Source organism: Martes martes (assembly GCF_963455335.1).
Source record: "Martes martes genome assembly, chromosome: 4".
Classification (NCBI taxonomy): domain Eukaryota; kingdom Metazoa; phylum Chordata; class Mammalia; order Carnivora; family Mustelidae; genus Martes; species Martes martes.
Window position 1 is genome coordinate 28,661,253 of NC_137891.1, and position 26,280 is coordinate 28,687,532.

Sequence of the window (26,280 nt, forward strand, 5' to 3'; positions counted from 1 at the left end):
ATTTTGAAGGCAATGGGTAATTTCAAATGATTAGACCTCGTTTGCTTGGGATTATCTGCTTTGGGATCAGAATCAAGAAGGAGGACCTCCTGAGGCGATGTGCAGGCCTGTTGAGCCTTGTAAGACCTTGTCAGAGTGCTGGAATCTGAGTAATTAGCAGGTTTGCACCTTTTGAGGGGAGCTAGGCTTCTTCTGGGTTGCAGCATGGGATATGCAGATGTCACAGAAAGGCAGGGACAAAAAGTGATGAAAGAGCTGACCCATAGCAGCCAGGAGGGGCTCTCAGCACTCTCCTTCATGGCCAAAGTTTCTTCCAGAGTTTGGTAATAACAGGGGACTTGAAAGAGAACAGCAAAGGCAGAAGGCATGAGCAGTACACTAAAAACTACTCCCTTCCAGAAATGCACCATTGAGGTCCTGTGTATACTAATAAGTCCAATAGTTCAAAAAAAAAAAAATTCAGAGAAATGAATCATCTTACCAGTGCCAAGTTCACTTTGTTCCAGAAACTGGGGCTATTTCATAATAAAATCTGAAATGGAAGCCAAAAATGAAGCAAAGGCCATGATTTTTTTTAGATGGATTCTAGTCATCTTTATTCAGCCAACCGGTATATTTTATTCATGCCTAGTTCTGTTTCTGTCTTTATTAAAGCTGTGGAGTTTAAGAGAGCCTTTCACAGATGGCAAATTATTTTTGTTCCTGTAATACTCATAAAAGTGTAATAGTCTTAAAAATTATTAGTACTAATAGTCTCTATTCTTTTTTTTTTTTTTTTGGTCTAATGAGTGACTAAAGTAGCTCTGTCATCAAAATATTTCTGTATAAAAAAGAATTATTTAGTAATGAGTATTCGCCACTAATTGACTCTTTGGAGGAGACATACTTGTAGGTAATATTGATTTACCTTAAATTCCCATACAATTCTCTTCATCAAAGTATAAATGAATTAACCAAGCATCATGAATATTTAATAAATATAAAAGCATTTATAGGAGTCAGCAGTATGACTTTCCTGTTTGCCTCATAAGCACCTACTCAGGTCACTTCATATCATGCATATTAGCTTATTATAATAATGATCATAATAATAATCTATAACTTGAAAGTTAAGGGGTATTTGTAATTTGAATATCATTTTCATTTTACCATTTATCCCAGACAGCAAGATACTGGATTGATATATTTTGGGGAGGATGTGTATGCTAATAAAACAGGATACATAATAAAAAAACCTTTTCGTCTGCTCCTTTGAACTCCAAAAGCCAGATTTCTTCCCTATTAAACTCTCTTAACCGGTTGATAGGCCAACTGTCGAAAACTGAGTGTGGTCAATAATATTCAAGTAACTTTTTTTTTTCCTAACACAAACAACTCTGAAGGGTTCCCAGCAATGTCCCTGAATTTTCTGGTGAACTTTTTGTTACCTAACTGCATCAAAAAATATATGAACAGTTTTGGCCCAAAAGTATACTACCTAAAGTGTTAAAATGGACAAACCTCTAAGTGTTGACAACATGAAAGTTACAGAAGTATTTGTGGTTCAAAAACCTTAGAAGGTTTTGCCTTAAGATATGTTTTATGATAGCTGCTATTTTCTTTGTAAACAAAATTGACCAACATATGGAAAATAAAAGGAGGGGCATCTGCAGGCGTCAGTCCAGGTCCTCATAAGCAGAGTACGTGTGTGTGAATGCGTGTGTGCATGGCTTCTCTTTGCCCTTGTTGATTTCCTCCTCCTCATTAATCACTTACTGATTCCTGTCTTCCAGATGACACAGGCTGTCCTAGCAGCCAGTCCGTGTCTCCTGTGAAGACACCTTCAGATACTGGAAATAGCCCTATTGGTTTTTGCCCTGGAAGTGATGAAGACTTTTCCAGAAAGAAATGCACAGTTGGAATGGTTGGTGAAGGAAGCATCCAGTCATCTCGATATAAGAAGGAACCAAAGTCAGGCCTTGTAAAGCCAGGTAAATGCACTTACTCTTCATGTTTTTCTCAGAACAGTATGACCAGAGTGATTTCACATTTGAAATGAAAAGGACAGGGAATACCGTATTGTTGCTGTACCAGTACCCAGAAACATCTCCCTTTTTTAGGGAGGTAGGGCAAAAAGTGGAATATTTTCTGTACTGATTGTTAATAACTGAGTAAGTATAGGGGCATGTGTGCATTACAGAGGCATGGGGAAAAGGAGCAAAGTTGGAGACATGTAAACTGAATGGTCTAACAGACATTTAAACTATCAAATTCTAACATAGATTTTACTAAGAAATTACTTGATACTGTCTAAAGTGCCCACAGATTATGAGAAGAACAGGTTATCTTGATGGAAAGCTATAGGGCTGGGCAGACTGAATAACCTAGTTATTTTATTTGCTTTTAAAGAATTAAATATGAGTCCGATGTTATATATATACATAGAGATGTTCCATAGTTACAAAATATGAGGTGAAATGGAGATTTTTATTGCAATGAAGAAGGGAAATGGAGATTTTTATTGCAATGGATAAGATACCATGAATGCCAGAAAAGGTCAATTCTCAGAATTTGCAATATATAAATAAATTTTTTTATATCACAGAAATATATGCAATCTATGAACAAGTATAGTTTTAATAAAACTAAAGTTATAACTTTAAAGGCCCTGAGCGTTGGCATTGAGAGACATCTTATATATTGCATTATTTTCTTCAAAATCCAAGTTAATGCTATATGTATTTATGAGCCTGTAAAGACAGATCAATGACTTGCATGAGTTCTCATTCGTTATGTTTGTCTTCTCATTTTTTTCTGGTGATGGCATTATTGTGCAAGGAGCTATAAACAGCTTTTTTCAGTGGAGCCAAGCCTTGGTCCTATGTCCTTTTCCATCTCTGTCTGCTTTTGTTCTCCTGAATAATTGATTTGTACAGCATATCTTAATGAATTATTCTTCATCTTGCTTTTGGTCAACCAAAGACCATGTTGTCTCGTTTCCGGGTAAAACTTAAACTGTGTGAAAAGGAAATCCCCTCTTTCCTAGGCACCTGATAAATGGTGGTCATGATGAGTTTGTTAACAGTCCTTTGCTTTGAGATAATATGGAAAAGAAAGGGAATGATACACAGTGGGGAAGACAGCATATAAAAGAGAAAGATGGTTATTGTAAAGAGGATGCTGGATACCTTTAATACTTAAGACAGAGACAATGAGTTAAAGAATGTCATGCAATTAGAGCCAACAAATAAACCATTACCTTGTGTACCCAGGAACGAGAACCGCCTCCCTCCCTCCTCCAGCCCAGTGGTTCTTTTTTAAATTGAGATACAATTCATATACCATAAAATTCACCCTTTTAAAGTGTACAATTTACTGGTTTGTAGAATATTCAAAAGGTGATGCAAACATCAGCACTCTCTAATTTCAGAACATTTTTATCATCCCCCCAAAGAAGCCCCTGCCCATTGCGCCTCTCCACTCTCCCTTCTCCCCAGCCCATGGCAACCACTAACCTACTCTGTCTCTGTGGACCTGCCCATTCTGGACATTCTATAAACGTGGAATCATACAGTGTGTGACCTTCTGTGTTTGGCTTCTTCCAGCTTACATGTTTTCAGAGTTCATCCACGTAGCATGCATTTGAATTTCATTCATTTTTACGGCTCAATGATACTCCATTGCATGGCTGTACCACACATTAAAATGGATTCGTTCTTGGGGCACCTGGGTGGCTCAGTGGGTTAAAGCCTCTGCCTTCGGCTCAGGTCATGATCCCAGGGTCCTGGGATCGAGCCCCACATCGGGCGCTCTGCTCAGCAGGGAGCCTGCTTCCTCCTCTCTCTCTGCCTGCCTCTCTGCCTACTTGTGCTGTCTGTCCAATAAATAAATAAAATCTTTAAAAAAAAATAAAAAAAAATAAAATGGATTCGTTCTTGAACAATTTTAGGTTTACAGGAAAACTGAATGGAGAGTACAGAGAGTTCTCACATGCCTCTCCACCCCTGCCACCTCCAGCTTTTTCTTTATTAACATCTTGTTTTGGTGTGGTTATACCCCCATTTTGCTTATTCATTCACAGATGATGAATATTTGTGTTATTTCTGCTTCTTGGCTCTTCTGAGTAATGACGCTGTGAGCATCCATGGAAAAGTCTTTCGTGAACCTGCTTTCAGTTCACTTGGGTATATATCTAGGAAAGAGATTGCTGAGTCATACGGTAACCCTGTTGAACTCTTTAAGGAACTGCCAGGCTTTTCCAAAATGACTGCACCATTTTACATTCCCACCAGCAATGTATGAGGGTTCCACTTCCTCCGCATCCTTGTTGACGGCTGTTACTGGTTTTTTTATTATACTTATATATTTTATTATACTTATTCTCATGAGGGTGAAGTGGTATTTCATAGTGCTTTTGATTTACATTTCCTCGATGGCTGAGGACAATGAGCACCTTTTCCTGTGCTTATGGGCCATTTGTACATGTTCTTTGGAAAAATCTTCTCAATTTTCTTTTAACCTGAGGGTACTCAACAGCAGAATCTATTTCTCTAACATATGGGATGTATTTAAGAGCAGGAGCCTTGTCATCCTCTTTTTCTATTCCTAACACAGAGTCCAGTGCATTGTGGGGGCTCAACGGCAAAGGTAGGCTATGAGACTGAAAAAATAAAATGGTGCGGGAAAGAATGCCAGCTTCGTGAGTTGCAAAGAAAAAGTGATTTCACTGTGCAGGTATAGTAGGGTTTGAATGCAACTTAAAATTACTTCAATTTGGTTTCCCACCCACCACCTTATTCTGAAAACATTTTACAGAGGTAACAATACAAGGAAACAGGGACATAGGAGACAGGTATGGTGTAGCAAGAACAAACCAAGATTAAATGGGAGTTAAGATTATCATTGCCCATCCTTGTTTCAATAATCGTAAGAGGAATAATCATATGTTAACATAAGACTGAAAACCCTATGTGTTGTGTGCAGAATTCACACTGAGCAAGTCCCTAATCCTATAGTAGGTACTCAACTAGCTAAGGATCAACCACTTGTCTTACTGAGAATGTTTAAGGCCCTAGGTCCTCCTGAAGAAAATGTAGACAAAAAAAGAAAAAAAAAATGGAGGGTGGGGAGAAAGAAGGAAGGAAGAATGGAAAAATGGAACAAAACTAGAACAGTTCTTCATGTTGCTGTTGTTCTTTAATTTTTTTAAAGATTTTATTTATTTATTTGACAGAGAGATCACAAGTAGGCAGAGAGGCAGGCAGAGAGAGAGAAGAAGGGAAGCAGGCTCCCTGCTGAGCAGAGAGCCCAATGCGGAACTCGAACCTAGGACCCTGAGATCATGACCTGAGCAGAAGGCAGAGGCTTTAACCCACTGAGCCACCCAGGCGCCCTTTCATATTGTTTTAATTCATGGATCCTTTGAGAATCATGAAGGCCATGAACCCATACTCTGGAAAAATACCTATAGGCACAAAATATCACTTACTATTTCTGAGGTTGTTCAGACCTCCTTTATTAGAAATTATGGATCCTAACATAATGATCCTTGCCCAGAGGCAGAGCCTGAAACACCACTTTGGCCAAACACCAACTTTTGCCACCAGAATTCTGATTTCTTTGCTCATGAGCAGACATTATCACCTAAGCAGTCTTTACCTCGTGGTGTTTTTATTTATTTGCATTTAACCAAGGTCGAAAGGATCCCTAAAGCTTCTTTCTTAGTTGCCTAAAATTCCTAACATCATCAATAAAAAAGTTGCTTGCGCTTTTGAGGGGACCCAATTCTGTACAGCAAGCTCTTTGTAGAAAAATCTGCACCGTGACCTATAGTTCTCTGAACTTTCGGCAGAATAAACCTGTCAGTCTCATAAATATGAGGAGAGGAAATGCTGGAAACGAGGCCCCTGGATGACTCCACAATTTGTAAAATGCAGAGACATCATCTGCTAAACCACAAGACAATGCTGCTCTCAGGTTAAAATGTTCTCCCTCCTCCCCAACCCCAAGTGACCATCTCCACTCAGCCCAAACCGATCCTCCGCTCTCCGTGTGCGCTCTACTTTTTTAAAATAAATCAACTCATTAGAACCAATACCAATTTATTAAAATAGCAAGCAATTAGTGTCGCTCCTATGGACGTGCCGGGCCTCTTTAATGTTAAACCACCCAGGCCCATTTAATTTTAGGTCCGTTGTTCTAGATTCTGGAAAACTGCTCTTCACCTCAAAAAGGAGTTCTTGACATGCCCCTTCAGTCATTCAGATAGAGCGAAGAATGCTCACTGAGATCTGGTGCAGGAGAAGGGAGATCTGTCACAGGATGCTGGGGAAGGCTTAGAGAGGTGGACGGAGGGAGCCTGCACCTTGCCAGCTGGGCACCGTGCGCACACAGCATGCCCCCTTCCTTCCTCAGGCCCGGCTTGCTCAGGAACTTCTTGGAGGCAGTGAGCCTTCTGTCACTTTGGCTTCCATCACTTAGTGCCTAGGCAGGTTTAATTAAAAATTGCCACCGAAGAGCAAAAGGAAACATCCCCACGGTCTAGCTGGATAATGGTTTTTCATGTCCATGGTTTCCTTTTATCTGCAAGTCAATTCAGCAAACACTCAAGACCAAATCTCCAGAGCCTGATACGGTGCCTGTCATAAAGTCGGTGTCCAATAAATACTTAAATGAAAAATACAGTGTACGCCCTATGCAAGGAATTATGTTTGGCGTGGGAAGAACATCAGAGAGACAGGACAAAGAAGACCTCAGGGTCATCCCTGCGTTTAGGGAACTTATAACTGAAGGCAGAGTACCGTGCGATAAATCTGGCCTATAGCGCCCATGGGAAAGAAAGGAACGAAGGCATTCTGTTTGGGAGCTCTGAGGCGCTCCCAGGGGCTCCTTTCAAGTTTGGTCTGCAGTCTTCCTGACCTTTCCATCCAAAACCACAAGGCCTAATTGCATTACTGCTCCAGTACATTAAACGACATTCCGGGGGCTCCTATAATACAGATCTACTACTTGTCTTCTTAGTCCAAGGAAGAAAAAGACCTGCTGTCATTATTTTACGAAAAGAAATACTAAATCCTTTCTCCACCAGGCTTGATGGAGAGCTGGGGAAACAATTACATGATTTAAACAAATAATCAGAAGACAAGAAAGGGAGAAAAAAAACACCAGCTGATCGAGGAGATAGATAAAGAGCAAATGGTTAGGGTCACCATAATTTAAAAGAAATCCACTTTTAGAAACTGAAATGTTGAAATCTGCATTTGAAAGATGTCACTGGGTGCCATCAGCTTCAAACTAAGGTAGTATTCCCTTGTCATCTGACACCCCCAGGGCTATGGAAATTGGAGACCTGGCCAGATGAACTATAATAACCTCACAACAATAACAGAGGCCTGGTTGCTTTAAAAAGACTATTTCCCACATTCAGAAGCATCTGCTGGAAAACTCAGAAGGCACCAACCAGGTTCCCTAAGCAGATAGAGGCTCTTTCTCCCACGGCGGATAGCTACAGATGTTCCTGGGCTTATCACAAGCCTTTCACTTCAAAGTTAGTCCTGGGAGATAAAAGAGAGCTAGACAACTTACCTGAGAGAAGCCATTCTTAAAATAATGTGAGCTACCTGGAGGGGAGTTGAGAGCCCAGACACGCACAGCTTCCCCGCCAGGTTACCGAGCTTGGCTTGTCCTTGGGGGAGAAAAGTGTGTGTCAGGGTTGGGAGCACGGTGTCCAACCTACTGGGTTCAAATCTTCATGCCACCACTTCATAACCAGGCATTCTTCAGCTGCTTGTTATCTTCCCGAAACCTCTTGTTCAGCATCTGTAAAATGGGTTGTTTTGAAGATTAAATAGACTGACAAATGGAAAGTGCCCATCGTTAGACCTGCCGCAAAATAATTTCTCAGTAAATGTTCACAGTAGTCCTTTGTAGCTTCTAAAATGTATGTCACAAATCCCATGCACTTTCTTTACAAGAAAACCCTTTAAAAGTCTCCTACAGAGTCTGTGTTTATTTAAAAACAACATTCCAGCTTGTCCTGGGCTCCTAGTTCACATAAAATGGGAGCAGTGTTTCCTCTAGGAGGACACTGACGACAGTATGAAATGACAGCTGATGCCTTGACAACAAGGAGATGGGAAAATATGAAAGAGCAGACAAAAGACCGGTTAAAAAGCTCGGTGGCCTCTTAAGAGTTTAAGTGCTTTGTAGCACTGTGCGAAGTAGTTAATGTTCTAGAAACACACTGAGTCATTGTGATGGTGGAGTCGGCAGAAAATGATGTGTCTGAGGGCAGAAAAATGTCTCAAGCATTTTAGAAATATTTCATAGAGTGGAAAAAATTAAAATTTTAGTGCTAGAAGATTTTGGTTCTAAGGAAACTTCCAGCCTTCTTAGCAAAGCGTTGTTTTTCTAATAGCTTATAGTTCCAATCAAAGGTCTTGCAGCAGCAAAGCCCAGCCTCATATAAAGACTACGATCTATTTTAGATACTGAAAACTTTATGAAAGTACCTGGAAGGATATATTAGATGTAATTGTAGGGCTTGAATAACTGTCTGAAATTGGATTTAAAAATTATTGGCTAGAGGCTAGGGACTCTTGATCTCAGGGTTGTGAGTTCGAACCCCATGTTGGGCGTAAAGACTAGTTACAAAAATAAAATCTTTTAAAAAAATATTTTTTAGCTAACATTTATGGAGCACTGACTATCCCCGGCAAAAGTCCAAGCATGTTACTCTTTAATCCTAACATCCATAGGAGAAAAGGATACTATTGTCGCCTGTGTTGCAGATGGAGAAACTGAAGCCCAGAGAAGTTAGGTAACTTATCCAAGGTGGCACAGCTTGTAGGTAGATTTTAAACAGGGCAGTCTTGCTACTAACTCTTAACCACTGCACTGGTTATAAGGCCTGCCTTCAAAGGAATCATTTTAATTACAATAAGGGAGCTTGACAATTGAGAAAGACTGTGTTGAATAAGATAGAAATTATTTTTCTTTAATGTCTGTAAAGCCCTAAAAATTCTTATTAATTTTCATAAATTAGCTGATATAGTCCGTATGTAGATTATGCTGGCTGTTGCTGATAACAGATTCAGTGAACCTCAGTGTAACTTCAATAAAGTCCACAGAACTGAACACATAAGGCTGGGTGCAGATCAGTAAACTCTGAGGATATGAACATCAGAGGAATGTTCAGGTCTCCAGTGTTCTCCACTTCATCATACTCTAGTCCTTTCCTACGTGTCAAGATGTTTATTGTGCTGCCCTGCATATCATGAATACTTTCCTAAGCACAGATCATTACACTTTGCCAACGTAGCAAGAGCTTTTGCGTGTATACTGAGACGGGTCTCTGAACCTTTCTTTCACCCTGAGAGAAAGAATGCTCACCCAAGCTACAGCAGAGAATGTTTCGTGGTGGACTCTTGTACAATCTCTCACTTCTCCCCAACAGAGACCAGACCAGTAAAATAAAGCTTAAATGGGATGAGTGGACTATCTTTACGGCAGGGCTGCATATCTACTCCGAGCATTTCTCCCATCTGTGCTTTTGACGGTGCACCCGATCAGTGTAATGGTGCCAAATGGTCCGTTAATGGTTTCCCCCTAAGAATTAGTGAATTATAATCTTCTTCTTCCCAAAGGTGACTGCCATCCAAATCCTGGGTCTCTAGGATTTATTTCATGTGTAGTTCTAGCCACCAGTTTGGGGGCCTGCCAAATGCTTACCAAGTGCTCTAACGTGTGGAGAACGAAGCATTACTGGTCTCCCATACATGGTAGATGTTCCAGCGGACCACACACCCACCACGGAACATAGTTACCCACTGCCAGCATAAGAGAAATAAACCTAGAAACTTATTCTGTACATGAACTTGGAAACCGAGTTATAAATCATGCAGATATATGCTTTAGATTGGACCTTTTTGTGTGCTAATTGGGGTGAGTTTATTGAAGAGACTGTCTGCATGCAAAGGGCATAATTAAGGGGATCCAACAAGGCATGGTCAAATGCTTGGCCCCGGCAGGAGCTTGGAGACATTCCCACATCCCGAAGGGCTGAAGACAGGGTAGAGTTACCCGGAAGCCAGAGAGAGAGAACTCTGAGGCCACATGTGGAGCAGCTGTGCACTTTGGTAGAGGAATGAAGCCAAAGGATAGGAAAAGAGCCAGAGGGGTAAATACCCTGCTCTCTCTGTCTTCTCTGCTGGTATGATTTGTTGTGTGATGTTTTGGTGTACGGCACGGTTACTGATAAAAAGTTATGTGCTGAACTACATAGTATGTTCATGTGGGTCATTCGCTGCATTAACATTTTTTATCCTCTAAGCTTGTATCTGATAGCCAAGGCTGCAAGTCATGGTTAACCGAGGTAACCCTTCAGGAACCTGGCTGCAGTGAGCTTATACTTGGAGATGCAGGGACTAGAATGTTTATGGCATTGCAGAAAGTGATGTCTATGTCAGTCTAAGTAAAGAAAAGGAAGGAAGTCCTTTTCTTTATTTTATTACATAAAATAAATTTTATTTATTTATTTTATTACATAAAATAAATAAATAAAATATTTTCTTTTATTTTATTACATATAAGAGGTTTCTGTTAAACCTAGGTTTGAATCCTGGCTGTACATTGACTAGCATTCATTCATTTAGTCAGTCAGTCATTCAACGAACAGTTATTAAGCCTTTACTCTGTGCTGATGCTGTTGCTCTGGACATGAAGGATACAGGGAAGAAACAGGCAAGATGCCTGTTCTCATGGAGTCTGCCTTTTAACACGGGGAGATGGCTGATACACAGGCAGGCAAACAAGAGGAGTTCAGATACTGACAAGCAAAGCCAGGAAATGCTGTATAGACAGTGACTGAGTGGGGATGAGGCAAGGGTGTGTCTGGGGTGATGACTTTTGAGCTGAGCACTTAGCCATATTCCTTCATGTTTAGGGGAGGGTTAAAGGGCAGGGTAGGGCTGTGAGTTAGGAGGGTGAAGAGCAGTAGCAAGTGTCTGTATTGTTAGAGTACTGGAAAGCCGTTGGAGAGTTTTGAAGAAGAGAGACATAATTTAAGGTAAATACTCGAGATCCTTCTGGCTACTCTGTAGAACTTGGATTATCAAGAGGGGCAACAGGAAGCAGGTCTATATTTAGATAGCTTAGCCTAGGAAGGAGTTAGCGGATGCAGAGAAAAGTATAGGGATACAGTGTATATGACTGAAGATAATGTCCCCCCACTTCCCTAATGAGAATAAAAAAGTTTTAGTTCATTTGTTAGCTCAAGTAAATCTTCGGAGATACGGATGAAATAGTATCTGATTTTTTTTTAATTTGTTGTCTTAGTTAAATGTTCTTACTTATACTATATTATTAACTTAGAAACATTGATTTTTTTTTAAAGACATTTATTTATTTAAGAGAAAGAGAGAGGGGGAGAGTGGTGGGATGAGAGGCAGAGGGAGAGGAGAGAATCCTAAGCAGACTCCCTCCTGAGCACAGAGCCCGATGCGGGGCTCCATTCCAAAACCCCACGATCGTGACCTGAGCCGAAATCAAGAGTCGGATGCTTAACCTACTGAGACACCCAGGCGCCCCTAGAAACATTGATTTTTTTTTTATTCATGGCTAATATAAAATCTTTTATTCAGTTGTTCTCCTCCCTAGAGCTACTCTGCAACTCCTCTGACTTTTCTAGAGCACATCATTTTCGCCTTCACCCAATTCTTTTGATATGAAGCAATTTTGAATCAGTGTCTGGTGCTCTTATTGGACATTTTTTAAGCCTACAAGTATTGTGAGGGTATCTGTTAAGTTACTATTAAAAAAAAAAAGACTCTAATATACAGAGGTTAAAACCAGACAGAAGTTTATTTGTCTCTTACTAAACAAAACCTAGGGATTTGGGTGACCCAGGCTGGGAGGCAGCTATGTCAGGTCGGCTGTCATCCACCAGGCAGCGGGGAGCGGGGGAGGGACCAAGGGGCACTCAGTCATGTTAAGGTCAGGACACGGAAGTCATTTGCAATTATATCCCAGGACGTTTAGTCAAATAGGCACCCGTGACAGCGGAAGAAGGAAGAATGAAGGTAGACATTGGAGGATAACCTAGAGGTTGTCATAGCACCTGTGGTACAGCATGGAGAAAGCTGATTTTTCTGTTTTCCTGTAGTTCTATGTGAGTATCCTTCACTATCCGAAGCTGCTTGGTTCTCGAGTTCAGTTAGCAAAGGGGATGGGTTTTTCTGACCTGTACAATTTAACCACTGACTATATTGCTATTTAAAGTTTTCTTTAAAGGCTGGAAGAGTCTGATGAATGACAAAATCTTTTTTTTTTTTAAATTTCTTGGTCTCCTTCCTTTTAAACAATCCCATCAGTTGACCTCCAAAGGCACCCCAAACTAGCACAGACTGAGATCAATTCAGACTGATGTGTCTTTTTCAAATGGCACTTTTTGTTCAAAGAAGGTAATTATGAGCAAGAGCTCTGTAATCAGAGGCTTTGGAAAGACTCTAATATATGGGGTTTCTTCTTTTCTGAGAGGTAAATTGTGGGAGGAGGGTTACATCACCTTATATTTATACACTGAATAGGGTGGACCAGGCCACTTGCTGAGCTGTGGGGGAAGGGAAGTTCCAGGGCAGAAGGGTTTCTTTTATAACATTAAAAAAAAATCTCTTCTTTTTCTTTGTAATATGGAAGAATAACTAATAATTAGCTTTTGCAGGTTACTGTGAGAATCATAAAATGTGTTGGTTATATAGCAGAGCAAATGCATACTGTATGCACGAAGAGGTCAACACGCCCGTCATGTATCTTTGCAAAAACCATTGTTAGTACTCTGTTTGCAGTGATGGTGTTTGCCTGGCATACGGTATATGTTCCATAAATGGTCACTGGCGTCATTGCTATTAAATAAGAAGTGGGGCAAGTTAACAGATAGCACAGTATTAAGGCATTTGAATGTTCACTCACCATCTCCTCTGCATTGGTCTGGTTTTATCAAAGATACCTCCTTTGTAAGAATTGTTCTGATATAATGAAGGGCTTTGGTGGAAGCCTAATAAATGTGTTTACTCTAAGCAAACCCATTTGGAAGGACTATGCGGAGCGTTGTCCCATAGAGTCCTGGATTCCCTTTTCTCCCTTCAGAACAACAGATCTCTCCCGTTCCTCCCTCTTGGTCAGCACTGTGAGTTGCCTTGCATTTTGAAATAGCTGGAATTCATGGGGTACACCAGGCATTTTTTTTTCAAAGCTTCACATGCTTGCCATTAAACTTCAGAATATGTGGGGTCTTGAGATAATTTCTTCCTTGCCCATTGGGGTATAGTCCTTATAGAAAGACGAAGTGTTTCGCTCCAATGTTGTCAGAGGATTAGCCCAGACTGTTGTGTAGGCATTTCCTTCTATTTGACAATTTGGTATTTCTTTAAATGCTTTGTGTCCATTCATGAGGGCGATGGTTTCATTTGAAACGCTGCAGTCACCAGGGAGAAGCTCCTCTGCTCTTCCCTGATAGGCCGGCCATCCCTCGGCCTCCTGTTGCTATGGTGCCCAGCAGAGTAACTTCCTTGCCCTGCTCTGTCTCCATGGATACCCCACTCTGAGACTGTACTCCACGGAGAGATGAGCTGCTCACACTGTATTTCTGCACAAGACATACCCCAGCCTGTGGCGGGAGGCTGTTTGCAGAGGCAGTGTTTGCCATGAAAGTCTACGGAGCTTACCCTCTAAGTAAGTAGTATTAGTCACAGTAAGTAAGTAATTATATCGAATCCCAGAGGATAGGCTCTTTCTGTATGAATGCGTGTGTAAAGTTCGTTGTGGCGGGCTAAAAATGTAGACTGAAAACAAATTGTCCGCTCTGCCTCTCAGATATTCCGAAGGCAGAGTCTATACCTAAACTTTGAAACACACACACGTCTATTGTTTTAAATACCCCTTGTCATCTGTGAGTCTGTTTGTGCAGTTTGAAACCAAAACGAGAAAAACTGATCGTGGACTTTGACATTCTAGAATGCTCGTCTAACTCTGAGCATTGCACGCTGCATTTGTAAATGCAAAGCCTGGCCTTACTCAGTCGTGTGCTGTGGGAATAGATGAGCACAACCACAATTAATGCTAATTGGCACCGCACATAGTTGCCATGGGCCTCTGTGTGGGCCGAGACGCGACGTATTTATTATCAAGAGAGAGCTTGCTCATGTGCTCGTGTCTGCCAGTTCATGGAAATTATTCAGAGCACATCTCTGACCCATTTTAATTTACTTTTCCCACATGGCATCCGGTAGAAATTCTGAAACTCTTCATGTTCATGGAATTGGGATGTGGAAGGATGTTCTTTTTTTTTTTTTTTTTTTTTTTTATTAACTGATTTGATCTAACACTTCCTCTTTACTCTACATTCCAAGAACATACGGGCTGGGTTTGCAATGTTGTAAAACACATGAGTCATCTTAAAGCGATTTTCATCTGGTGGGCAAATGATTAATGCCTGTGGTGTTAAAATTAATCAGTAGAAACAAAGAAAGACAATACATATGGTGAACCTAACTGTAGTTCAATAGCTTTGAAATTGTGTAAAATTTAGGTTTTTGGACTACTCACAGTACATAACAGCGTCTAGCAGCTCTACACAAAAAGCACAACACGTGTTTTCTGGTATAAGAGAAATTCAGTTTCAATCACATACAAGAATGAGCACAGAGTATTTTGCTAGGTTGTAAATGTCTCTTATTTTCTGTACTTATGACTGACCACTCAGCAAATGACAACCGTTTGTCATGCCTCAATTTTCAATGCCCCAAATGGTGAGAATGTACCACCCTTTGAGGATGCGAAATGGGTTGTGTATGACTAGTCTCCACCTGACTTTGTCCTTGAGGTCAGGCTCTGGGTCATTGCCTTAATATTTTTAAAATATGATTTCTACCCTTCAAAGGAACAACAAACAAATAAGGGGGGCATGATGAACTCTGTTGCAATCCTGGTTTTGGAGACATGGAAACAATGTTGATGACACTTTTCCCAATGTTTTTCAGCCAATTGGTAGCATAAGACCCCATTTCCCCATCTCGATGTGTCTGTGATAAATTCTCCTGCCCATCTCTGCAGACCAGTGTAATGTAGGATTTTTTTCCAGCCTCAGAATGTGTGAATCCCCTCTCTATAACTGTTTTCTCATCTGTAGAGTGGGATAATAATAGTACCTATGACATAAAGCTGTTTTGAAAATTCAGTGATGTAATCGATGGCACATGACCTACCATCATTGTATTACGTTCCTATGAGCATCAGCGTCACCATTTTTGTAATCTCTGTGGTTAAGGAAGGTGATAGCTCAGAGCTTGCACAATTCTGTGGTTTGGTTCCATTCAGCCTATCAGATTTTCTGTCCAATACTTACTACTAAGAACCTAACTGTGTACTTGGTATTCTGATGGGAATTATGGCATTCAGTGTACATAATTATGTGCCTCACAAAATGTGAGATGTATATAATAGTTTTCTCTTTTCCAATGTGTGCCTTGCTCTTTTTGTTAAATGGCTACGCGTACATATAATCAAATGTTTACCTATTCATTTCGCTGCTACTAATGGATGTGTAGCTTTCCACAATGGATCTGTAAGATAAAAGGAATTAAGCAGCAGCATAAGTTGTTAGTATTTATAATAGATTAAAAATGTGCAAGTTAAAAATCTGGGTTCAAAGTTTAAGCTCACCTCCTTTCCTGAAAGGATTTCCGTTCAGAGGGCAGTAAATGACATACTTTGAAAAGAGACCAGTTTCATTAAGTTGAAAGTTTGGGGAGTGATGGGAGAGGAAGAGACGGGAAATGATTGATTAATCTGTATAAAAATAGACCCCATGCTGGGATTTTTCCTTTTGCACTAATCCTGTGTGAAAAAAAAGTAAAAGCCAATGGCCTATGCGCAGAGCCTGCTGGTGCTGATTTTAAAAACGCACAAGGAATTGACCCAAATTACATTTTGCAACTTTATTTTTATTTTTATGTCATTTTCATTTTCCATTTCTTCTTTCTGGCACATTCTCTCTTTCCATCTGTTGGCCCTGGAAAGAACGTGGCATGTGGAACAAGGACTATACCAACTCACTTGAATGGAAAAAAGGGGAAGACATTTTTATGATGTGATTTAAAACGAGCTCTCTGGAGTTGGGGAACTTGGGAATCCACGTATGTGCAAATAGGTAGCTAAATATATTATGCTAAACATGATTTCATATGCAGTATCACTCAGATAATGTAGCTAGAATAAGCTTTCAATTGTCAGGCTTCAAGGCAAACAGTAAATCCTTAGCAACCTCCCCACCAACACGGTGACCTTCTCTCTGTGCTGTGCTGGTCTGTGACCAAAATAATGCCCCACTTTCTTTTCCATTGTTGTGGGTCATACAGTCACGTGCTCGGATGATGCCGTTGGTTGAATGCTCGGTCGGCTCTTGGGGCTGCAGGCATGAGTTGTGGCTCCCATCCTTTTGCTGACATCTGAGGAGCATTTGGAGCTCTCGGTTGTGTTTGCCGAGTCCCTTTTCAGCAGACGGAGTTTGGCAGTTTCAGAGGGAGGGATGCCTCCTTGTCTTGTGGGGCAGCAGCACTATTCAGGGAAACTGGATCTTCCTGAGGGTTTGGCTTCTTGCGCTCACCCCTGTGGCTGAGATAGGCCGGCTCCGCGAGCCGCTGCCAGGAAGATCTGATTTCTGCCGAGACTGTGGGCAGGCCTGACTGTTCTTGAGAGATGGAGGCTGGGCCTGAACCTGATACAGCCTGACATCCAATGCTTTCCCCCTCAGTTAACGGAAGAAGGGAAGGATCCAGGCCACAGGCTGAGAAGCTCTAGGGCGTACGGAGCCATGCGCTAGCATCTGTAAGCATCGTACCCTGCCAAGCCTCGCTTACCGGGGATAGTAGAGCAGTTTTGTCTGCATAAAGCTGGGGCATTCTTGAATTTTGGATGGGAGTCTCCACCTTCACATTTCCACCCTACCCTTTTCTCTTCGATCTCAGCCACCACTTAATAGAACCAAACCAGGAATGCTACTCCTTTGTTTTTTCAACAAGTAGTTACTAATAAGCCAGGAAGTGAGCCCGGTCCTGGGATGTAACAGTAAACACGGGGCCCCCTGAAACAAGTGTAACATGTTTCTGGGGGAAGTGCAGCATCCCACCAGTGCGCAGAGGAAGACCGTGGAACCCAGACTTTGGGAATCTGGAAGGCATCCCAGGGAAAGTAATGTCGTACTGACACTTACAAAGGGGTAAACCAGGCTCTTAAAAGCAAAGGCAGTTTGGTATCGGAATTTCACAGGCCATGGTTGTCAGTTTAAATATTGTGTACTCCCTTAGTGTTCTTTTTTATTTCTATTGTTATGGTTACCATGTTGTATTTAATATTATTTTTTAAATGGCTCTTTTTTCTGCTGGGGTATGAGCCTTTCTAGAACATGAACAATGTTTGCTTTCTTTCTTTATCATTTTATTATCTTTTATTTTAAATTCATTATAGCTGCTTCCCTATTTCTTTTTAATATTACGTATACAGTGTGATGCACAAAAAGAATATATATGCAGTACACACATAAGCCGTTCACTGTAATAATAACTATATAATAATAATAATAATAATAAATATTTGTGACCAACCTTCCACTTTTAGAATTGCCACCCCCAAAGCTGCCTGCATGATCTCCCAGATCCCATTCTCTGCCTCCCCCAGAGATGACCGCTATAGGGAAATGCGTGTTTTATCATTTCCTTGCACTTTAAGGACAATCTTACTTACCATCTTAATTATGTGTCCCTAAAAATACGTTGGAGACACAAGGGTAAACTTAAAAGTCCTGGAGCCATGTTTTCTTTGCTTTTGTGTTCTCCATAATTAGCAGAGTGCCGAGAACTTAGCCCTCCCGAGATGTGTGTGAATGAATGAGTATACTCCAGAGCCCGGAGGATATTTGTGTGGTGCCGCATGTCAGGAAGATACTGGAATTCAGCTTCCGTGAGCTTGTTCCTTTTGAGCCTTGTTCGTTTTGCCTCTATGGGGTGCTCATACATACAGACTGCAGAACTTCATTACGTACTATTTTAATTATCTGGGGATGTTTTCAAAGTACCATCTCCTACTTACCATTTTCTCCGTTTCACCACCAAGTAGTTATTCTCCAGTGGTTCCCAAAGAGAATGGCCTCAGTATTTTTGTGATGGTCTGCTTTGCTTTTCCATTCCGTTTTGGTTTTTCCAAGAACATTGTGGGGCGAGGAGGAAAGGGATGGAGAGAAGAGAGAACACTGAGTACACTTGAATTTAAAAAGTTAACTTGTGGAGGGCCGGGGGGTGGGGCAGAACGGCAGGGCAAGCAAAGTGTTGGCCTGGGAATGCGTGTTCTGTGCCAGATGTCACATCGAGTTGAGATCCTGGGGAAGGTTCCATTAAACAAGTCCATGGAAATTCAGAGCATAATTTGTGTGCAGAGCATAATCTAATTGTGAGTGTGCTTCATTCTTTTTAAGTGCTAAAAAAAAAAAAAAAAACCACACACAAGAATCAGTGCAGAACTTTCCCAGGGGGGACATTCAAAAGCATTTTGTTCAGAAGCTTGAGAGTTCGGATCGTTTTTAACTAACAAACAGTGGTGTGAGGTGCAATGCTGCAGCTTGCGGCGGGAAGCTGAGCTGGTTTGCAGAATACCTTGTCTCTCTCCCCAACCTGCGCCCAGCTCCGAAAGGTCACCGTGGAAGCACCCGCTCCCTAGATGAAGTCCTCTCCCTGGGCAGGTCCTCTGCTCAGCGGGGCCTTGGACAGCCGTCTCTGGGCAGAGCGTGGGAGCTGCCCACCTGCCCTGCACCTGCTCTCCTCCAAGTCAGTCCTCTGATCCAGAATTCTCTCTGTTGTGCTGCCAGGCTTTCTCCTGGAAACATTTCCATGTGCCTTTATTATTTCCTCTCCCCGAGTCTCACTGTAGTTCCTTGAACACATGTCTGAATTAAAACAAACCCCTCTAGGCTTTCCATTTTTCCATTTGCTTTTGTTTCACCACTGTGCAGATGCCAGAAATGGCCAGAATTTACCCAGTTTATTTGTTCTAGTTTATTGACCTTCATGCTTGCAAATAAAAGATATTTGCATTAAAGATTGCACAGTGCTAGATTAAAATCTAGCATTGATCTTGGAGCATCTCAGTCCATTCTGATTAGATTGTTTAATTTTTCACATGGTCCTCAGGCAATAGGAGAGATATTTTTTCCTTTCATTTGACCGAGATAATTCCTATTTGGTTTGTTTTTCCACACTGTGCAGAAAACATACATATCTTCATTCAGTTGTTCTTTTATGTCCATACACTGCAGTCAAGCATGGAACACAGGGTGGTGTTACCACTTCACTTACTTTCTGCTTTTCCTGTAGTTTTAAGTGATTTGACCCAATGCAGTTGATTTTCTGGACCTAAGAACTAGGTTCAAAACTAGAAAGGGTTTCCGCCATCTAGGCTCTCTCCCCTTCACCATATGACGCACCTCCTACCTGCAATAGTCACCTGCCCTGCCTTCCAACCCCCCGTCTCTCCTCCAGACACAGCTGCCACAAAGGCTGCGTAAAATATCATGTTCAGATCAGCACCCCTTTCTACACTCCTCATGGCTCCCTCTTGCCTTCAGAGTCAGTGCCCTTAGCAGAGCGTGCCCATTCTTCCACTCTCCACGTACAGTTCACCTTTGTGGCTCCTTTATCTCACCTGATCACTGTGCTCCAGCCAAACAAGGGATTCTGTATATTCTGAATATTCCTCATGTTTTCCTTCCTCCGTGTTTCCATGCGCACCATCCCTTTCACCTGAGGTCTGCTCCTTCTGCTCCCTCCAACACTTCTTCATATTCTACCCAGTGTTCAAGACATCTTAAGTAGCTTCTTGTCTGTGACATATCCCCTCCCTGCTTCCCCTCAACCTAGCTGGGAGTAGTTCTTCCTCTGTGGTCCCTCAGGACCCCTCTGTCTTGCACTCATCATGTCTTCTCATATCCTAGTTGTTGGTCTGTGTATCTCATCTCCTCCTGAAAGGATCTTTGAGCAGCAGACTTCTTCTTCAGACCCTCTTCCCCAGCCCCACCCCCAGGGCCTTTGCACGTGCAAGGCTTATTGCATATTTGAAATGGACTAAATTGGTTTAGTCCATCTTGGTTTCTAGTTCTTAGATCTTTGGGAATTCTGATCACGAGATACCAAGCTGAGAGGATATGAAAAAAAAAGCAGACTCTGGAGTCAGACAAGCCCACTCTGCCATTCACTAGCTCCAGGCTTGGGGCAAATCTCATCATGCTCAAGACAGTTTCCTTGTCAACACCCTGTGTGTTTTGAGAGGAAGAATCCAACGAAATAGCAGACGTAGCGTTTTTAACACATTCTTCTTTTGGCAAATAGCTGCTCATAACATTAGTATCTGACTCTGTCCTTTGTTGTGTTAGTTATCCCTTCAAGGCCTGTGGAATCCATAATCTGCTGTTCATGTTTTCATTCGTGTCATTAATAAAGCATGTTAAATAGGTTAAGGACAAGGACAGAGTCAGGTGACACATTACTGGACATTTCCCTCGAGGTTGACAGGCAATCCATTAGTCACCATTCTGTGGGTTGTTGGCACTGGACTGTGCCATCATCCCGTGAGCGTGGCAGCTTTGTTCATAAGACTCTCCTTAATGTGTGACGACATGCCTACCAAATTCCACATCTGTGATTTACGCGGCAGCCTGCAATCCTAACTCAGTCAGAAGAGGAAGGGAGAATTGTCTTTCGTACCTGGTTCTTCATGAACTCTTGCTGGCTCCTACTTGCCTCTACAGTTTTACTGCAGATCCACCCCAAACTTGGCAGTTTGTGATTTTCAGAATTTGTCTTTTTCTCTGCTTTGAATCACATGTATACTTTTTGTCCATCTCCAACCTGCTACTTCTCTTTCTTTGCAATTTCTCATAAATTAGTGGGGTTATTTCCACAGTCAAACCTACAAGTTTATTTCAGTACCTTTTTCTCCTCATTCAATAAATATTCTTCCGGGTCTCCTATTTGTCAGGCACTGTGCTTGGCCTTGAGGAGACAAGGATGAATAAGATAAAGGCCTTTCCAGGCTGCATGATTTTTGCTTACCAAGTTTTGGGCCAAAACCTTGCGTTTTGTTTTTTTGTTTTTTTTAATTAACATGTAATGTATTATTAGCCCCAGGGGTACAGGTGTGTGAGTCGCCAGGTTTACACACTTCACAGCACTCACTGTAGCACATATGTCCATAACCCTACCACCCTCTCCCTACCGCCCTACCCCCCGGCAATCCTCAGTTTGTTTTGTGAGATTAAGAGTCTCTTACGGTTTGTCTCCCTCCCGATCCCATCTTGTTTCATTTATTCCTTTCCTACCCCCAAGCCCCCCACGTTGCCTCTCAACTTCCTCCTATCAGGGAGAGCATATGATGAAACCTTGAGTTTTAAGAGATTTGGGCATGTAGGATGGAGATAGGAGTGGAGGGACTATTCCTACTCGTAATTAATACTAGTCCATCAATCTACCTGAAGGGAAAGAAAGAGGAAGGTGACTCAGAGAGCCTTTCCAGGAGCCATTGCTGAATGACAAGAGTGGAGGACCCTTAATAGTGTGAAAACTGTCAAAGCCACAGCCCCTACTGTGTGCCAAAGGCTGCATTAGACACAGGGATACAAGGATGAACAAGCCCTCAAGATGCTGATGACATGCCGGGAAATTGCAAACAGACATCGCACTGCAGTGTGATGAATGCTTCTTATATTCTGGGTAGGCTGAGGAGCCTAAAGGAGGGGCACCTACTTCCCTTCCTGAAGCAATTAAAGATCGAGGCTGGAGACCTGAAGAACAGGTAGTAGTTAGCCAGGCTCAGAGGGACAGGAGAATAATCCAGGGAGAGGGACTTGCGCTGCCTTCAGCAAATGATGGTGGTCGCATTGGGCCGGGATGCAGTGGCAGCTGAAGGGAGACTGAAGGGCTTGGAAATCACGCCGGGGAGTTCGGACTTGATCTGAAGCACATGGAATGCCATTAGAGGGTTTCAGCAGGGCGGGTCCCCTCATGAGATCTATGCTCTGGAGCAGCGTGGAAGATGGTGTGCTCGGGACCACGCTGAGTAGCTGGGACGCGGTGTGGGGCTGTTGCGGTTAATTCCGGGCGAGAAATGCTGATGGCCTGGGTGTGGAACCTTCCCGATGGGAAGAAGCAGACAGAACGTAGAGTTACTAAACGGCTCTGAGCGGGTGGCTTGCAGTTTATAGTTAAATATTAAAAAACAAGAGCCATTTATGATGGTACTTTTCATACTTTAGTGTGTGTAAAAGATCACCCGGGGACAGTTTGTAAAAATGTGGATTATGGGAATGATGTAAGAAATTTTAGTCCGCAAGTCTGGACTATGAGTCATTGTGTATTTCCAGCAAATAGCCTAGGTGTGCAGATGCAGGTGTCCTCAGACCACACCATGAAAAACCCATTTCTAGTAGATGTTTTCAAATGGCAATACTTCTTTTAAGTGCATTCACAATATGTTCACTTTTCATTTAAGAATGAAGATTCAATCCTGTTATCTCCGTTGAAAATATGTGAATGGCTCAGTCCCAAGGGTTAATGTGCTCAAAAAAAAAAAAAAAAAAAAAGGCAGTCTCCTTGCCAGTGTGGTCTGTGTTCACTAATTGTTTGCTCTCCGTAAGAGATACAGAGCAGAGCAGAATGGTGATAATCTTGTTAAAACCTCTGCTGCAGATTGATTGTAAATGAATTTTCAAAGGTTTTGGCATGCCCTTTGCAAGAGCAAGCAAGCAAGCATTTATGGTAAAAACCGTATTTCCCCCAACTCTCAAAGTTCCTTGCAGGTGTGCCTTCTTAGTGCTGAAGGCATATTTTGATGCATTTATTATTTGGTATTTCTTAAGCCCGTATGCCTGATTTTAAATCCCAGCTGCACCCTTTATGAGCTGTGTAACCACAAGCAAGTTACCTGTGCTTTCCTTCTCTCATCTGTAAAATGAGAATAAGACTGTACCTTGTCTCGTGGGTTTAACATGAGAATTGAATAGGAATACATGTAAACCACTTCGAACAGCATGTGAACATGGTAAACCATTTCTGACAGAAGCCCAGTAGTCTGTAAAAACCTTATGTCACCTGCATTAGATGTTAGTCACGTAATAAACACTTTGCCTTCTTATTTAAGCCATGGTACTTTAAAAAAAACACACACACCCATTTATAGTGCCCATATGCAAGAATTCTTAGGGAAGCATAAGTGTTTAGCAATACATACCGAACACATGGGTAAGTAGGTCAGTCGTAGCAATGATGAGTATTTCTTGTGCACTTACAGTCGTCCGCAGTCGGTCCTTTAATTCTCACAGTGATCCCATCGGCAAGGCATGCTCAATCCCTTCTCGGAGTGAGGAACTCAGGGGCAGAGAGATCAAGGGACTGCCTGCGGTCACATTGTCAGTAAAAAGATCAGATGTCTGAACTCAGAAGCTACCCGTGCTAGACCTTGCTCTTACCTATGGGTCTTGGGTATTGTCAGTTATGTGAAGCATGGTTAGTAAGACTCGGATTTATGCCAAGTAAGTTGAGAAATTGACTCATCTTGAAGGTGAAATGTGTGAAAATGGTTCCCGAAATGTATACAGCGGTGTACAGCTGTGTTTAAGTCACAGTCAAGCCTGATGCTCTGTTTCTCAGGGGTAGCCATGCAGCACTGTGCTATGTACTCGGGATCTCGGTGGGGGTGTCTTAGAGCAATGCTTCTCCAACCTTCTCAACGGCTTGTTAAAAACCCAGATTACTGGGCTCCACCCTGCCTCGGATTTGCTGACTCAGTGGGTTTGGGTTATAGTCTGAGAACCTATATTCCTAACAAGGCCCCAGGGGATGCTGATGCTGATTTGGGACCACACTTTGAGAACCACCATCCTAGACGAATGAGAAGAGGATTGGTGAATTTGGGAGCAGAGGGTGGTTTAAAATCTATGCTATAATTGTCTGACCTGCTTCACAGACCTAGTTACTAACTTCACAGAGACACTCGGAAGTGACAATTCGTCAGCTCTAACATGGAGATACTTAGATGAAAATCAAAAGATAGAAATCTTTACTTTAGCTTCAACATTTCCAAAGTAGGGCAGTGGCTTTCTGATTTGGAAACTTTTACACAGTCTCTTCCCCTTCTCCACAACAGTGGCGTCTTTTAAAAACCCAGATTGTTCCCCTACCTGTGACTCAAACCCAGCATTTGGCTTTAGAACAAGGTACTTGACCAATTCTGGGTGTGTTAAGGAAGCCACTTGTGTCCATTACTCCCCACCCTGGAGCAAGGATTGTCTCCCACAGTGAGGTTATATTCATAAAATAGTAGCTCTAGGCCAGCTTCTCATGTTCATGGGCCGGTCTCATTGCTGAGGCTAAGGGGCAAGGTCATGGAGATAACTTAAGCAAAACCTAAAATAGTATCATGGACTTCCTGATCTTTTAGGGCTAGTCAGGATCAGAACGACCCAAGAATGAAGATCACCTTAGGCGTGTTGGGTCATCGTAAAACTGAGATAGGGTAAAGCAGAGAGTCCAGTTTTACTTTTAGTTCTTGACTCTCCATGACAATGAGAGGGAAAGGTATGGAAAGACAAATGGTCCACAGAACATTTCTTTTTGTCTATGGAATATATTACATAAAAGTGGATTTACTCTTCTGATTTTGTTGTTGTTGTTGTTGTTGTTGTTTTCCCTTAGGGAGACTTGTGCCTCTGGAAATACAAATAGTTATTTATCAGAATGGAAACTCTGGCTAGATTAATAACTGGAATAAACCGAATTCATTTTCTCATCATCAGGAGAATGAAGAAATAAATTATGGTATAAGCCATACAGTGGAATATTATATAGCAGTCAGATGAATATACTACAGATATATGGAAAACCGTAGCAATATGATTTTGAATCTAAATCATCCCAGAAGATGATACATATCATAGTAGCCTGTTTATTAAAAAGTGAAAGATGGACAAAACAGAAAACAAAAAAGAATCTACTTTTTAGGAATCCTTATAGATGTGACTATTCTTTGTAAAAATGAAAGCAAGGAAATGGTGACCAGGGAATAGAAAGCGGAGGTAGGTGTAAGTTAGTGTCGACATTTTAGTTGTTGTGATGGGTGGTGGTTTCTTCATTTACTATAAGATTAAACATAAAGAAATAAACAAAAACGTAAGTACAATAAATAAATACTAAATAAACATGAATACTGGCTCATACAAACCAGTCAGTAAAGAACTAAAATAAAGGTAGTCTTGCATGGACCAATGATGAGAGTGTGTCAGGAACCAAGGAATTTGACTAATCCAATTCTGTGCACCCGTGACTCTTAAGTTTTCTGCAGAGAAAATAATGAAAAGTGACTCTCTGGGCCCCTGCTTGGTTCCCACACAGCACTGTGACCTCAAGTCTTTGCCACTTTCTCCCATGTCTCATTTCCATTGGTCCATTTGGCTCTGGATACATGAAGATCGCTGAGGGAGGCTATCAGTAGGCCACTGAAGATCACAGCAGTCACTTCAGAAGAAACCATGGCTGTGGTATCACTAGGGTAGGAAAACATGTGGGTCCTCTTCTCTAATCTCCACCTCTCTGAGGAAGATCACATGTTGACATGTTTTATCAGAGAAGCAAATATAGGAATTTTAGAAAATAAAAAAAAGACTGTGTCCAGTGTGAGACACTTGTTGCCAGACACAAATTTTGGGGCCCGTGGCTTAGAGGGATGTTCAACTAAGGGCACCTGGGTGGCGCAGTCAGGCAAGCATTCCACTCTCGGTTTTGGCTCAGGTCATGAGCTCAGGGCTGTGAGATCAAGTACCGAGTCAGGCTCTACACTCAGTGGAGAGTCTGCTTGAGACTCTGTCTCCCTCTTCCACTGCCCCTCCCCCCTACGTGCTTTCTCTCTCTCTCTCTCTCTCTCTCTCTCTAAAATAAGTAAACCTTAAAAAAAAAAAAAAAAGATTTTCAACTCTCTCTCCCCTGAACTGCCTTCATCACCTCCTCATTTGCTGCTGTTACTTCTCCCTCCAGGCCTGCTGCCTTCATATGCCACTCCCTTTGCCCTGGACGACTGTCTCCACCACTCCTTGTCTATGGGTTGAATAGTCATGGGTAGTTTTGAAAGCTAGGTAGTTCCGTGAGCCTCTTCCATGGAATCTTAATCCTGCCAGCAGGACATAATATTTCCCTTTGTTGAGGTCTTTTTTTT

The 26,280-nt window shown here is 41.9% G+C and overlaps 1 protein-coding gene across 3 annotated transcripts in view; it reads left to right on the forward strand.

Annotated features, from left to right (window-relative positions):
* The window catches only part of SYBU (syntabulin), a 74,349-nt gene that overhangs the window by 22,929 nt on the left and 25,140 nt on the right, over positions 1–26,280 (forward strand). For all 3 annotated transcript variants that reach the window (XM_080800694.1, XM_080800696.1, XM_080800695.1), the window contains one exon: positions 1,773–1,970. In XM_080800694.1, coding sequence (XP_080656820.1) covers positions 1,773–1,970 — 198 coding nt within the window. The remainder of the gene's footprint in view (positions 1–1,772; positions 1,971–26,280) is intronic.